The 15225-nt window shown below is 41.1% G+C and overlaps 1 protein-coding gene across 3 annotated transcripts in view; it reads right to left on the bottom strand.

Annotated features, from left to right (window-relative positions):
• AHI1 (Abelson helper integration site 1) overlaps window positions 1–14729 on the bottom strand; it is a 99959-nt gene extending 85230 nt beyond the window's left edge. The window contains exons 1-4 of one of the 3 annotated variants that reach the window (XM_080583722.1): window positions 10289–14729; window positions 7627–7732; window positions 6731–6802; window positions 5735–5856 (exon numbers count right to left, since the gene is read on the bottom strand). In XM_080583722.1, the coding sequence (XP_080439848.1) occupies window positions 5735–5856; window positions 6731–6740 (132 nt within the window). In that variant the 5' untranslated portion in view covers window positions 6741–6802; window positions 7627–7732; window positions 10289–14729. Of the gene's footprint in view, window positions 1–5734; window positions 5857–6730; window positions 6803–7626; window positions 7733–8000; window positions 8885–10078; window positions 10253–10288 lie in introns of those variants that run through there. The other 2 variants (XM_080583720.1, XM_080583721.1) reach the window with 2 other exon arrangements.
• Window positions 14730–15225: the final 496 nt, after the last annotated feature.

Below are 15225 nucleotides of genomic sequence, written 5' to 3'. Positions count from 1 at the left end.
AAGAAATCCGCAAGTCCACTCCATAAGTATACGTGAATGCTTTACACTATGAAACCCTTAAAGAAAACACGTAGCATGAAAACATTTGTTTAAACGTTTAAGAACATTTAAAATCCAAGCTAGAGACAAACTTTTTGATAATGAAATTATATTAGAAAGTGTTAAAACTGAAAAACTGATTCCAAAAACTTATTCCAAGAGTATATATAAAGATAAAAAATCCATATTAGTCTTAGTTAAATGACAAATAATTAATCTAAAGACCAGCCTAGTAAAACTAGCAGAGATTAATCTCAGTTAATACATTTGTCTTTGTACTCCTTCTGACCACTTTTAGTGTTTTTTAGAGAACATGTAGTAAACTTTCCTTCCTCCTTCAGGTGTCTTTTCCTGATTTACTAACCAGCATAACTACAAACAACACAGCAAGTAACTTATGCCCAGTTCTGTAAGAAGCTTGACACACAGATTGCTGTTCCTCGATAGAGCTTCTATAAAGTCACCGTGGTTCATTTACTCTATCTTCTTAAATAAAACTCTGGAGTTTCCATACGAAACATTACGAAAGGACTTTAAAACACAAAGAATGTGCTTACATACACAGAATGCATACAATCTTTTCTTTGCTGAGACCTTCCTCCCTCAACAAACATGGCCAGCTTCCACTTCTAGCTAGGATTCTTCTCTCAGTTACAAAATCACATTTGTCTCAAACATTTTTAGGAAGGGACAGTATGTGTAAAAGAATGTATGATCACCAAAATGTATAAACTTACAAGAAGAGAAGAAAATACTTGACATGGACAGAGAGTGAAGTTGCAGTGGCAATCACATTTTGGAGGATCATGACTTTAAAACGCTAGCCTGTGGGTATAATAATATTCAATGACTAGGAAGAGTATACTCATTATGCAAGTCAACTGCCTCCACACTGTATGGCCAGAATTACGTGAGCCTGCAAACCTTCATCACTATCTTGTTTTACTCACATCTGACATTCAAAGAGAGAGCATGGAGAGCAAGGAAAGTATTATACCCATTGACAAACGAATAGGCAGAAGAAAGAAAAAGTTGGAATTACATGAGTAAAAACACAGGAGGAGGGAAAAATCACAGAAGTTTATTATTTGTATAGGAAAATCATCAAATAAAAGCAGTGCTACAAAAAAAAAAGTTTAACAGCTGAAGTCTGAAACTAGAAAGTTGTAAAACGCACTAACTAGAATTACTCACTCTACATATTAAACAACACTATCCTAATAAAATATAAAAAGACAACGGGCCCAAACCGAAACATGGGAAGTTCCAGCTGAGGATGGGGAAACATTTCATTACTGTGGCAGTGACAGAGCAGGGGAACAGGTTGCCCAGAGAGGTTGTGGAGTCTCCTTCTTTGGAGATATTCAAAACCCGCCTGAGTGCGATCCTGGGCAATGTGCCCAGGAGGCACGGTGATCCTGCTCTGCAGGGGGGTTGGACTAGATGATCTTCAGAGGTCCCTTCTAACCTCAACCATTCCCTGATTCTGTGAAATGAATAAGTATCTAGAACCTAATTTAAGCATACTTATCAAATATATCAGAAAAATCAAAACCCATCCACGTAACTTTTCAGTAGGTGTCTTTATTTTTAGCTCCCCACGTCTAAAAATAGTTTAAATTATCTCAACATGAAATCATGAAAAGGCCTGTCTTGTACCGTCACCTTTTTTTGCTTAAATAGACCACTAACATCCTTTTTATTCATAAGTCAATGATTTATCTGGAAGAACACATAAATAACTTGAAAAAGAGAAAGTAAGGGAAAGAAAATAGTATTTAAAGCAATGAGCTCTGCAAAAACTGAAAAAAATAAAGTAATGCTAATAGATTATCCACCTCCTCTTCTGATAGGCTTTAACTGCAGAGCATGTGGAATCTAGGTTAAAACACACCAACAGTTGTTAAGACACATCAGTGACCATAACTAAGGTTATGCTAATTTTTGATCATTAATGCGTTAAGCCCTGTACTGGGCTTACATGGCAAGGTTTTGGTAGCAGGAGGGCTCTGTAGGGGGATGGGGGGGGGCTCTGCACAGGCAGCCTCTGTGAGCAGAGCCCAGCAGCTGCCCCATGTCAGGTAAGGGCCAGTTCCAGCTGGCTCCAAAGGGGACCTACCGCTGGCCAGAGCCGAGCCAGGGAGCAATGCTGAGTGGGCCTCTGCAAGAGCAGATTTAAGGAAGGGAAAAAACTGCTGCACAACAGCAGCTCGGAGAGAGGAGTGAGAAAATGTGGGAGAAACAGCCCTACCTGCAGACCCGAAGGTCAGTGCAGGAGGTGCTCCAGGCAGGCAGCAGCAGTTCCCCTGCGGCCTGTGGAGAGGCCCCTGGTGGAGCAGGCTGTCCCCCTGCAGCCCATGGGTCCCACACGGAGCAGATCTCCACGCTGCAGCCCGTGGAGGAGCCCCCAGTGGAGCGGGTGGACCTGACCTGGAGGCTGTGGCCTCCTGAGAGGATCCCCACTAGAACAGACACCAGGATGGAGCTGCAGCCCATGGAGAGGGGACCACACAGGAGCAGGTGACCTGGCAGGAGCTGCTGCCCATGGGGGACCCATGTTGGAGCAGTTTGATCCTGACGGATGGACCCCGTGGTACGGAGCCGTGTGGGAGCAGTTCTTGGAGAGCTGCTGCCTGTGGGCAGCCCCCGCAGGCTTAGTTTGGGAAGGACGGCATCCTGTGGGAGGGACCCCGCGTGGAGCAGGGGCAGGGAGGGACCATGAAGGAGAGGTGGAGACGAAGCGTTAGGGAGCCCCCATTTCCCTGTGCATCTTGGTGGGTGGGAAGTAGAAGAGGGTGGAAGTTGTTTGTAGTTTGCTTTTGCTTCTCACCGCTCTAGTCTGTTATCAGTTGCCAATAAATTACATTAATCTCACAAGCTGAGTGTTTTGTCCGTGACAGTAATTCATGAATTATCTCCTTGTCCTCATCTGAACCCATAAGCTTTTTTTTTTCCCCTATTGTATTTTTCTCCCCATCCTGTTGAGGAGTGGGAGTGAGAGAGCATCTGTGTGGTGACTGGCTACCTATTGGTGTTAAACCACAAGCACATAAAGTGGAATTCTTTGAGAAACCCCAAACAAACAATAACAAAAACTCATATCTGACCTGTTTGAGAGTTTCTAAAATAACTTTGGCATGCAAGAGTCATTTCCTAAAACAAACCTAGTTTTTGCAAAATCCTGCTTGAAATATTTACTAGAACCTGTTATTTATTATGTCTACAAACAAAAACATTTGTCCACAAAAATACAGTACACAGTCACTTGATTATAGGAAATTTATCCTTCAGAAAAAAAGAAAAAAACACAAACAAAAAACAGAATATCCTCATAATCAAGGAAAACACAATCACAAACTGCCGCAAATTCCAGGAACATTAAAAGATACTGCAAGCAACACAAAGCTGTTGCAGGATTTGTAGCTGAAACAAATTTTTCAGACACACTGTGTGATCTTAATTCAGGCCACATTTTCTACACATACCATTTAATTAAATATAATAATTAAAACATTATTTGCATCAGATTAGGTCGTAGGCAGAGACATGGATACTGGTACAGACCCTCCATCTGAAATGAAGGAGGAAAGAACTAAAAGCAATTACCTGTATGTAACACACTTGAACTGAGTTAGAAGAAACAGTTCAGCAGCAAAAGCTGAATGACAAAGCAGGCCTTTCACTGGCCATAGCTGACATCTCTATCTCCATTACTTGCCCTTCATTTCGATCAGTTGTGGCTTGGAACTCATCCTACCCTACTGTCATGGCCTTTCCCCTTCCAGTCATTCTGCTTCTTTTCTCTCCAGACAATGGGCACACAGAGCACAGCAGACAAGAGGTCTCTTTACCCTCACTTCTGACATTTAAGATCACAGCAGCCTCCTGCAGTTCCAAACTCAGGTTTCAAGGAAACAGTGGCCTATGACAGGAAAGGTTTTATAACTTCAAGAAAAGCAAGGTTCAGTAAGGACAAAAGCAACAGCCTGGAACATTTCCATTGGAAACACACTCTCAGCCATGACCTGTTTCTGATCAAACCTGGGAAACCATTTATGGCAATTATGTGACACAAAGACAACTGTTGCTGACAAATTCCATGTTATTTCAAGACACACAAAACACTACACAGTTAAGTTATATGAAGTGAACAAAACTGCAACAGAACCAAACAACCCCCTCCATCTCCTCTTCTCCCACACACATTTCTTACTAAGAAAAGAAAGCTGAAGCTTTTACAGAAATTTCTACGAGAATGCAACCAGCATGGAAAATATCAACCTGAGCTCTTACATCTTTGCCACACATTAAGGAAATACTCAAAATGGTCTTTGCAGTATTTCAATACATGTTCTTCAAGTTCTTCAGTACTTCGACAGGTTTAAGTTTACAGCTTCAACAAAACCATAAAGTTCGACTTTCACACTGATACTAAAAATGCTTCTTAATTTGCTTCTGTACCATTAGCTTTTGCTTCAGCTCACCATGACTATACTGCAAGTGTTTCTAGCCAACTCCAAAATAGTAGTGTTTTACGTGAGAATCTTCAGGATTAAAGACCAGTTTTAAAACCAAAGTAAGCTTAAAATATTTATGAGAGTAAATAGATAGTTGCATTCTGTATGACAACTTTTCTGTATGACAATAAGTTTTATATAAAAGTATATTCAGAATAGTTACATAATAAATACATGTGCAATTTTGGTATTCAAGAAAATATCATTTCTTTGTCTTAACTAAGTTATAAAAGAATGAACATTCACTTCCAACATGTGGTATGGATGCAATTGTAAGAAAAAAGATTGACAGCATAAAGTCTAACAGGGAAAAAAAATAAAAAAGGAACATTTGCCTTTTAATCAATTTTCTTTCTTTTGAAATTCCAAACATTAAAAGTCAATAATTGGGATATATAGGACACAAACATTTATTTTTCTGCTTAGAAAAAAAGTTACAATATGAACCATAACTTACAGAAATCTCACAGGCTCTTTTAATGGAAGATACACCACAAATGAAGATGTCATCTAACCATAAAGACAGGTTGATAGAAGCATTCCTAACCTTCAAGTCACAAGCTAAGGCAAATATCTTAAAAACAGGTGGACTGCAATGATACATGTAACGAAAGTTCAGCACATGTAGAAATATGCTGATTACAGAGAACAAAATGAAAATAGTCTATTTCAAATGTTATTTGATATTGTTTCTAAATACTTATACCAGTAACTTTAGGGAATGTAATAAAGTTGCTGATTATCTAAACTCTCATTGATTCTCAACTCACAGATGTATTATTACTCTCAAGACCAAATAATGTTATGGCCATGATCCTACAAGTCCATCATTCAAACTCCCACTGAAGTCAATACTGAATATGAAAATCTTAAATCTTTTCTGAAAAAATGGAATGGAAAAAAAGTATTGACATACTTTAAATGAGTCCGTACCTGTGTACACCACTTACTCTTTACCAATGTTACACTCCAAATAATTTTGGAGTGCCTCTGAATTACAAGGATCAATTTATGGTACATAAACAATAAATAAAAGCCACATCAAAACGAAAAGATACAGGCAGAAATACCCTTTATATTTAAAAAAAAAGTTTATATCTCCTTTCTACAATACATTTTCGTGGTCTTTTTCCACTAAGAAAGGCAACCAAACAAAGCATGGCTGTGTTCAAACTTACCACAATATTCTCTTGAGAGTGGAACTTCTTTTTCTTTGATTTCTTGTTGTCTGTTAGGCCAGCATGACGTCTGAAGATTTCCTCAAAGCGAACTTTGGTTTTTGCCTTTGCCTCACTTTCAACTGAAAAAAGAAAGTTGGACTATGATTCAATAATCACCATTGCTATGAGAGTGCCTAATCATACTTCACAATTTCAGTAGAGAGGAATTATTTTAATCAGGAAAAATTTACCAAGAAATTTGCTTAGTATTCAGTTAAGAATTTCCACTGACTATATAAACTGCAGGAGGATAACTCGGCAACACTGTACAAACATGCCACACTGCTACTTGTTGCTGAAACTGGCACTGTTTACTGTTTCGTGAAGAAAGGAGATTTTCGAACAGCACACACATCAAGATCAAGCATCACGCAAACCTTGGGTCAGCCAACGCAGACGACAGATTATTCCCTTCATTGTTTATGAGCAGTAGTACACTGACAATGGAGATGACAAACTGTCCCCAGGAGAAGGGGCAGCTCTGGGTTCTTACTGAGCCTAGAAACCAGAAGAGCACCACCCTGGGCAGATCTGCAAGAGGCAGGAGTGCCCATGGATTTGAAATCAGCTATAGCCCTGAGAGCCCCTGACTTCCATGACAGTGCTATCAGCAGCATTTCAATCCTTGAAGCAGTAGGTGTTCTAACCCCCTGCCCCCCCACCTAAGTAATGGTTAACTTGCAGTGAAAGTATTAAAAATGCATTGTGTCACACCACTAAAAAAGGCTACTGAATCCTTAGCTTTAGCATATGTCATTGAAACGAAAACATTTACAGAGGCCCTCAAATTTAAAACAAAAAATAATAGCAAAAACAATACTTTGAAAATCAGCTATAAGCATGGACTCAAAATAGAAACAATGCAGGATGAAAAATTTATGCACAGAAGTAACACATATCATATAATTCTGACTATAAAATACACATTAGAAATGAAACACAAAGGGTTCTTACCTGCTGGCATTTTCAGTCCTCAGTTAAAAGCGGCTCAGCACACCAGATGCTTCTTCCTCAGAATTCACCATTCTGTTTAAAGTAATTAACAACTTTAATTAACATAACTGGTCCATAGACTTGAAACTACAAATTGAATGCATACTAATTAATATCAAGGATGAGTACAGGCCTTTTAGACAAACGGTCTAGAAATAAGTATTTCTAGAAATTATGAGAAGTTCTCTCAGATCTCAGCTCAGAATGCTCAGCATATGAGATACTTAGTTACCTGAGAGCAAATAAAAAACTGCTATGACAATAAAAATAGGTATTTTTCTAGATAATAGCCAGTATTTCAGTACTGCAGTTCTCCAATCTTAAAACAAAAGACAATCAAACAGCAACACCACAAACACAAAAACAACTGTACAGTGTATTTAAATAGCGAACCATGAAGCCATTTATATTGAAGTTTTTCTAATCAGTTTCCTGTCTGATAGCATCATAAACGAAGTCACATTTTAGCCAACTGATCGCCTACAATGAAAAGATTCACAGCTGCCAGCAAATCTAACTTTATTGCAAATCCCTAAATATTTACATCTACATAAAGCAGTTGTATTTTATATAAAGCAGACAAGCAATCACATGAAACTCATATTTTTAAAGAAAAAATGTTAGGCCCTCCTGGTTGTGAAGAAAAGCTTACAAATGTAATTCAAACCAAAGCTGGAAGGCAAATAAAACTATTACACAGCTTTATCTTCTCATCAAAAACAAAAAAATCATAATGTTTCACAAAAAACCTTTAATACAAAAAGCTGTTTTGTAAACAGTGGAACTAATGAAACCTAGCTTTCTATGAATATGTTATGTTCCCCTGAGCCTTCCATGCAGCACACTCCCATACCCACCTGCCCTTCCAACAGCACATCAGGCAGCAGCTCCACGTCCTCCCTGCAGAACGCCGTCTGTTAGACGTCACTCGCACATCCACCGGACACCCACACTACACCAGTCCTAGTAAATTAAGACATACCAGTAAATATTGTTAAATCATCCTTGTCACAGGTTTAGTACAACCCATCTAGCACTCTCCCAACAACTCCTGCAATACGGTTTAGGAGTTAGTATAGATGATAGATTGTTATTAACAGGCAGTTTGCACGTGGACCCTCTGATTTGGAGCTAAGGAAGTTTAACAGCATGAAAGCAGGCCATGCATACCACTTAGCCTCAACACTATAAATCACTCCCAGGCAAATGTATTTTACGAGTACACACTTACGTGCCCCAGAATCTGCACTACAGTACCCTCAGATCCCTCTCATTTCTCTTTCACAGTGTTATTTGCTTCTTCCTTGTCCCCCACAGGCTACAAAATTTCAGGTCATTTCATATTTCTTACTCACAGTAGTTTTGCCCGCCTGCTTGCAAAACCAAACCAAAAAAAAAAAAAGGCGAAGCACAGGGGTTGGTTTGGGATTAAAGAAGTGCTGCTTAGTCAGTTTCCCGGTGTCATTAGTTTATTTTGTGTACTAAGCAAAGCATTTATACTAAGTATCCAACAGTGCCTAAGGATGTTTGAAACTTACAAGGATGACCAGAAGTGACTTCACAGGAAATGTTTTGTTGTGTAATTTCATGCTTTCACCCACAGGGTAGGAATATTTTCCCTTACTAAAAATGTTTTGACTGGTAAAGCAAAGCTTTACTGTCACAACTGAACAATAACTGTTAAAAATAACACAAATGCCTAATTCTTACAGGAAATGAAAAACAGAAAATATTACTGAAAGTAAATCTACCCTTGAAATTTAACCTGTTATACAAAAGGACCATTTTAAAAGTAATAGTCATTAAGTGCTACTTTTCAAGTAGTTGATTCACAATCAGCTAGAAAACATTTATAATTTGAAAGAGTTAAAAGATAAAATATAGCACATTCAATCACTTTAATCATTCATGGTGAATGACAAGAACACACAAGATTCTGTTATGATTGGTTTAGTGACTTCAACCACCTCTCCAAAAAAACTAATTACAAACAACAAATGAAATGATTAAGCACTCTCAAGTTTAAAAAAAAGAGGTAATACATAACAAAACAGCACAACTAAAGCGCATACGTGTTTCAACTATTGAAATAACTTTATAGCCAAAGGATAAACAAACCATACCACAAAAACAAACAAACAAACAAACCTGCAGCTAAATTAATTTTGAAGATCCTTTTGCTTATAATGGATCCAACACCTTTCGAAAGGCTTGGCTCAACTTGTATGTACCAGTGTTCTCTGTAAAATGCATAGATTCACCAAGCTCACCAGTGACTGCATCATTTTCTATTTACCTCTATATATTCAGTAAATAATCTATCCTCTTGCGACAATGAAATTGAGGTGAAGTCCTACAATGATAGTCCTTGTATTTCATACACACTTGCAATTTAGAATTACATGACATTTGACATGGTGCATTAAAGCAACTATTAGCTTTGTGTAAATATAGACCATTAATCAACAGGGTAAGAACAAGAGTGTTTACTCAGTTTAATCTCACCTTAAAATAGTAGAGATTTAATCTTACATTGGAGTTCAGCAACCACAGCGCCCCAATCTGTATAAACTCAGTTATCATAGAGATTAATCTGGCAAAATGCACTTATGCCTGGCCATATTTGATCTTTTCCATGTTAGTTAACATAAAGCAATCCAGGAGTGACAAAAGTATGTATTTGGGAACAGTGGTATATTCCAGCCATCAGGAATAGCCAGGAAAACTATATCATGAAATCTTCCAAGAATTACTAGACACCTCCCTGAAATTAATGTAACTTGCTCTTTAATATTTCACCCATGTTTCTAAACAATTCTCCATCAATTTTTTGTTGTTTTCACAGTGTTTTACAACACAATAAGTAGCTACATTCTGCATCTGTAAAATGGGCATTCTCAATGTCATAAGGCATGTCATGAGCCACACCTTTCAGGAAAAAAAGACTTCAATTAATCACCATAACAGGACAATCCCAAAAGCAACGTATCTTACAATGAAGCAGAACACACATAATTTGTACTAAACAGCGGGAACTGAGAAGTTCCCTACCCCACTTGGACCACTTTGGAAGCTGAGCTGACAGAATATAACTGCACATTTGAGGATTTCCATGAACTAAAAACACTTTTTTTTTTTCCTTCTATTGCAACGAGCGAGTGCCACCTAGGGTGGCTATCAGGCTTTGTTTACTTTCCGTCTTTTACACAAAATCAGTCGTCTGGTAGCGGGACCCCTCGGATTTAAGAATTAGGCATTTTTTAACGCGCCTGACAACATTTTTATTTAAGAAACGGGCGTTCGCGCTACCTTTAAAGCTAACTTCGTTATAATCACCCCGAAAGCACCCAAGCACCCAGGGGACGCGCGGCGCCTGACGCGCCGGCAGGGGCTGGCAGAGCCCTCACAGGCCGGGCACGGCGCTGGGCGCCGCTGCGCGCTGCAGCCCGCCCCAGCCGGGTACAGACGCAACGGCCGCCGGGGCGCACCGCTCCCCCCGCCCCCCGAGCCCCGACTCACGTGCTGCTGCTGCTGCTCCTAGTACTAGTAGTGCTGCTGCTGCTGCTGCTGCTGCTGCTGCTGCGGCCGCCCCCGTCTCACTCCTCCAATGGTCTCGCCCTCCCCCCTCCGCAGCGCCACGCAGGTGGTTCGGCCGAAAACAATCCCAGCTGCCAGGGAAACGGCGCGCATGCACCCAGCGTCCTGCCCTTTGCGCATGCGCGGCGCGCGACCCTCACGGCTCCGTTTAAATACGGCAGCCGCGGGTGGTTTCCCGCCATAAAGGCGCGCATGCGCGTTAAGACGCGGCGGCGGGCGGGGGATGGGGCAAGGGGCGTGCCCGCGCGCATGGGGGGTACCTCCCTCTCCGCCTGGGCGTTCGCCTGTGGCAGTGGCGCACTTCTCTGCTCAGCCACGGGGCTGTTGCGCGTTGCGGGCTGAGGTGGCCCGAGGAGGAGCTCAGAGGAGTGGCCGTTTCGGGGAATTTGCCCTTTTTTAAATTGGAAATTTGAAAACAAAACTTGTGAAAAGCTTTAGTAACAAAAGCCATTTACATCATCCACTTCAAAAATGTCAGAAGTAGCTCTGTTGAGGTCCGCATAACGATGAATGCTGGTTACAGAAGGATGAAACACCTGGGTGATGCTCTTTGTTGAACTCAGGAGGTTTTCTATGAGCTGAATGGCATAGACATCAGCTTTTGAAAATACTACAAATAGATGTACTGAAGCTATGCAGATTCTTGAGCTATGTAGATACTTAATTTCTTGTGTTTATTTAGTAGATAACTTACGCAATGGTTTGTTCTCCAGCAGTAAGAAATGATTTATTGTTATTGTTAAGGAAGAACTGTTTGTTCATTTTCAATTTGTTAATAATAAAAAAGTAAATAAATTGTTGATGTCCAAGTTATTTCGAACACTGGGAGGGTCACTTTTTAGACCCAGAAACGCATGTAGGTTTTGGACGAATATGGCCGTATCTGTTCAGAAGTGAAGTCAAGTAAAATCAGCCTTCAGCTGCCCATGTGCCATTGGTGCAACCTAGAGGTGGGTTAATGCTTGGGATAGATACTGTAGAATCATCGAATCATTAAGGTTGGAAAAGACCTTCAAGATCATCTAGTCCAACCATCACCATGCTACCAATGTCACCCACTAAACCATGTCCCTAAGCACCAGTCCAACCTTACCAGGATAATGATATACAGTTCCCAAGAGTACTATGCCTAGAATTCTGTCAAAGAGTTAGACCTTCTGTCAGAATATACATATTGAAATCATTTGCTTGTTTCTCAAATATTATGTCAGATGCTGTTTTTTTCTCCCCCTAATTACCTGCTCTGTCTGTCCTCAAATGCTTATGTGCACCTATCTGATTGGTAGGGGAATGAGATACTAGTGGAAAAACTATTGCCTGTAAACAATTAAGTGCATTTTTCATATTCCTAATTACTAATGTGCAGGAATCTTTGCAATACCAGGCTTCTTGCTGACAATGTATTGCAGTTTTCCCCATGGTGAAAGTTAAAATGATGCAAACCCTACTGAATTAGAAGTCCAAATATGGAAGCTAGTGCTTTTTATATCTAGAGTTGTGAGAAACTGGTTCTTTGAAATTCTTTTTATTATTTTTTTTCCTAGCAACTGTTACCTATATATGGTTATGCAAGTATGATGAGGTGAAAAAAGTTCATGCATGGCATCTGCAAATGTAACTTTCTAGTTCTAATGTCTAATGTGTCTAATGTTTGTAGTAAGAAACGTTCACTTACAGAAACATAATTGTCAGAGGAGCTGTAGTCCTTAAGTCCTACAGGACTAAAGCGTAGTCCTTAAGCGAGTAGTTTTAGTGAACAATAAAAGATTATGTTGAGATATTTAGAGGAAAATACATAAAACTTAAAGCTAACTAGAACTACTGAATTGTTAACAGTTTCATTTGAGGTCAGTCCCAAGTTTACATGTATATTTTTGTTCCCCTCACTCTTTGTATTTTCATGCATTACTCTTATACGGTCATCTCTAAATACAAAGAATGAGAATTTGTGTGGGAATGTATGCAAAACATTTCCACCAAAAGATGCTTAGGGTTGTCATCCATGACAATGTTCTGCAATTCTAAAGTAAATTTGGTGCCAGACATATGAGAATTTCAAATCTAGACTAGTCTGGGTAGAAGAGCGTTTATCTTCACTCAAATTTGCAAAGTCTGCAGTGTGTCAACTGGAGATAGATACTTTACGCATTGTTCCTTCATATTTATGAGTTTTCTGGGTGTAGCTATGATTGGGTTTAGGTTAGGGTTTATGTTTGCAGAAGCTATTGCTCCCGGGCTAAGATAAGGCAAACCCCCAAAGGGACTGTGACCCATGAACAGCCCATGCCAGAGCAGTTACTTCCCTGCAGGGTTTGTGACCTGTGGGTAAGCCTGTGGAGCAAGCACTTCCCCGAAGGGACTGCAACCACTTGGGGTACCCATGCCAACACAGAACCTCTGAAGGAAGGTGGATAAGCCCATGCCATAGCAGGTAATTGCCCGAAGGGACTGCAGCTGTGGGTGAGCTGACATTTGGATCACGTACACCCCAAAAAGGACTACAGTCTGCAGAGGACCCACACTGGAGCGTACTAAAAGAGTGAAAAGGAAGGAACAGCAGAGAGAAACCTTTATGTATTGACCTCAAATCCCTGTACTGATCACTGCCTCATCGAAGGGACTGAGCATAACGTGTGGCAATAATGAGGACAGAGGAGAGTGTAGTGGGTTTATGTGGCCAAGTTTTGGTAGCAAGGGGTTGCAGGGGTGTCTTCTAAGAGAAGAATCCAGAAGCTGCCCCATGTTAGATAAGGGCCAGAGTCTGACGGCTACAAAGGGACCCGCCAGCAGTTCCCCTGCGGCCAGTGGAGAGGCCCCAGGTGGAGCAGGCTGTCCCCCTGCAGCCCACGGGTCCCACACGGAGCAGATCTCCACGCTGCAGCCCGTGGAGGAGCCCCCGGTGGAGCAGGTGGATGTGGCCTGGAGGAGGCTGCGGCACATGGAGAGCCCCCGCAGGAGCAGGCCCCGGGCCGGAGCTGCAGCCCGTGGAGAGGAGCCCACGCAGGAGCAGGGGGCCTGGGGGGAGCTGCTGGCCACCCGTGGGGGACCCGTGCTGGAGCTGTTTGCTCCGGGGGGATGGACCCCGTGGTACGGAGCCATGTGGGAGCAGTTCTTGAAGAGCTGCTGCCTTTTGCCAGCCTCCCCAGTATCAGTTTGGGAAGAACAGCATCCCCCACACTGAAGCAGGGGCAGAGAGTGACCATGAAGGAGCGGCGTAGGGAAAGCCTATATAGTATAGACTGACTGCAGCCCCCATTCCCCATTCCCCTGTGCTGCTTGGGGGGGAGGAGGTAGAAGAGGGTGGGTGAGGGAAAGGTGGTTTTAGTTTGTTTTCTTTGTTTCTCACTTCTCTAGTTTGTTAGTAATAGGCAATAAACTTAATTAATCTCCCTAAGCTGAGTCTGTTTTGCCCATGATAATAATTGTTAAGTGATCTCCCTGTCCTTATCTCCACCCTTGAGCCCTTTTCATCACATTTTCTCCCCTTTCCCTTTGAGGAGGGGGAGTGAGAGAGTGGTTGTGGTGGAGCTCAGCTGCCCACCTGAGTAAAACCACCACAGAGAGATGTTTGAGGTGAAATGAGCCTGGAAGTGAAGATGAGCCTGGGAAAGGTGGAGGACAGATATTCTAAATGTTTGTCTATTTTGTTTTGTTTTGTTTTGTTTCCCAAGACATGAATCAGTCATTAAATATTTATGTTAATTGCCAAGAAATTAAGTTAAATTCCCCAAGTTGAGTCTGCTACCCTATTTGCACATTGTATCATGGGATTCTTGATGGCTGGGGAGAATGTTTACTTGTATTCTTATCTGAACGGCTTCCCCAGAGACCTTCAATTGTAGAAGAACATGCCTGTGGTAGGGATATTCCTCTGGTAAAAGGCTACACAAACTTAGGTCATTGAGAATCTGTAGGACTGAAAGGTAAACTAGGATATATTACTAAGGACAACAGAACATTCTGTCCCTTCACATTTGACAGTAACTGCTGCTTTACTGGCTATTTTTGTAGACGGTACTAAATAAAACAGCCTGAAATCCGTTTTTTGGCCCAGAGGCCACAGCTTCCATAAAGATAAACTCTATTACCAACCAATGCCTGCTTGGAATAATCTGTGACTTTCACTAAACCCTGGCTAACCACAATGTTGTTACATGAGTGCTTCTTGGCACAGTTCGAAACTGCATCAAGAACCATGCTATCTGGGCTGTTAATATAACAGATGTCATACTCATGCCCTGACCCCATTTATTTTATTGGCATCCTTGTAGCTATTAATCCCAATGTGTGATTAGAGAATTCGAGTATGGGGTCTACATCCTCCAAACTTCTTAAAGTACCTCTACTTCTGCCCATTAGACTTCAGCTTCTGGAATACTGCAGTATGATTCCCTTAATTTTTGGAATATTATTGTTCCTCCTGACCAGTTTTGAAACATGTCGAATGATTATTCTGTCATCCCTATGAAGTTTTAGATATCTTAGTTGCTGTTATCTCAGAATCTCTCCTTGGGATCAGTGTTGGTGTCTGATGCAATTTAAAATAACCCTTGATACCCTGATTGACTTCCAGATTCACAAAGATCTGTAAGACCTCCAGAAGAACACAGATATGCCACATCTGTGTATATGTCTTAAGCACCTTAGGGCCATTTCAAATGGCAAAGGAGGCTTGTGCTAACAACCCTAGTCAGTACAGCATGGAGAGCAACTGCATTCGTTACCTGCTGTATGTGTACTTTCGGATGGGCAGAATCACTATTAACTGCCTTTGAGTCTGTCTTTGGTACTCTCATGGAAGTTTCACTCTCTGCATGTAGGGCTCTCTGGGGAAGACTCATAGCTAATTAAAAGGGTGA

The sequence above is a fragment of the Anser brachyrhynchus genome (assembly GCF_964034855.1).
Source record: "Anser brachyrhynchus genome assembly, chromosome: 3".
Lineage (NCBI taxonomy): Eukaryota > Metazoa > Chordata > Aves > Anseriformes > Anatidae > Anser > Anser brachyrhynchus.
Note: the sequence above shows the minus strand (reverse complement) of the source record. Positions and strands in the feature narration are given on the sequence as shown.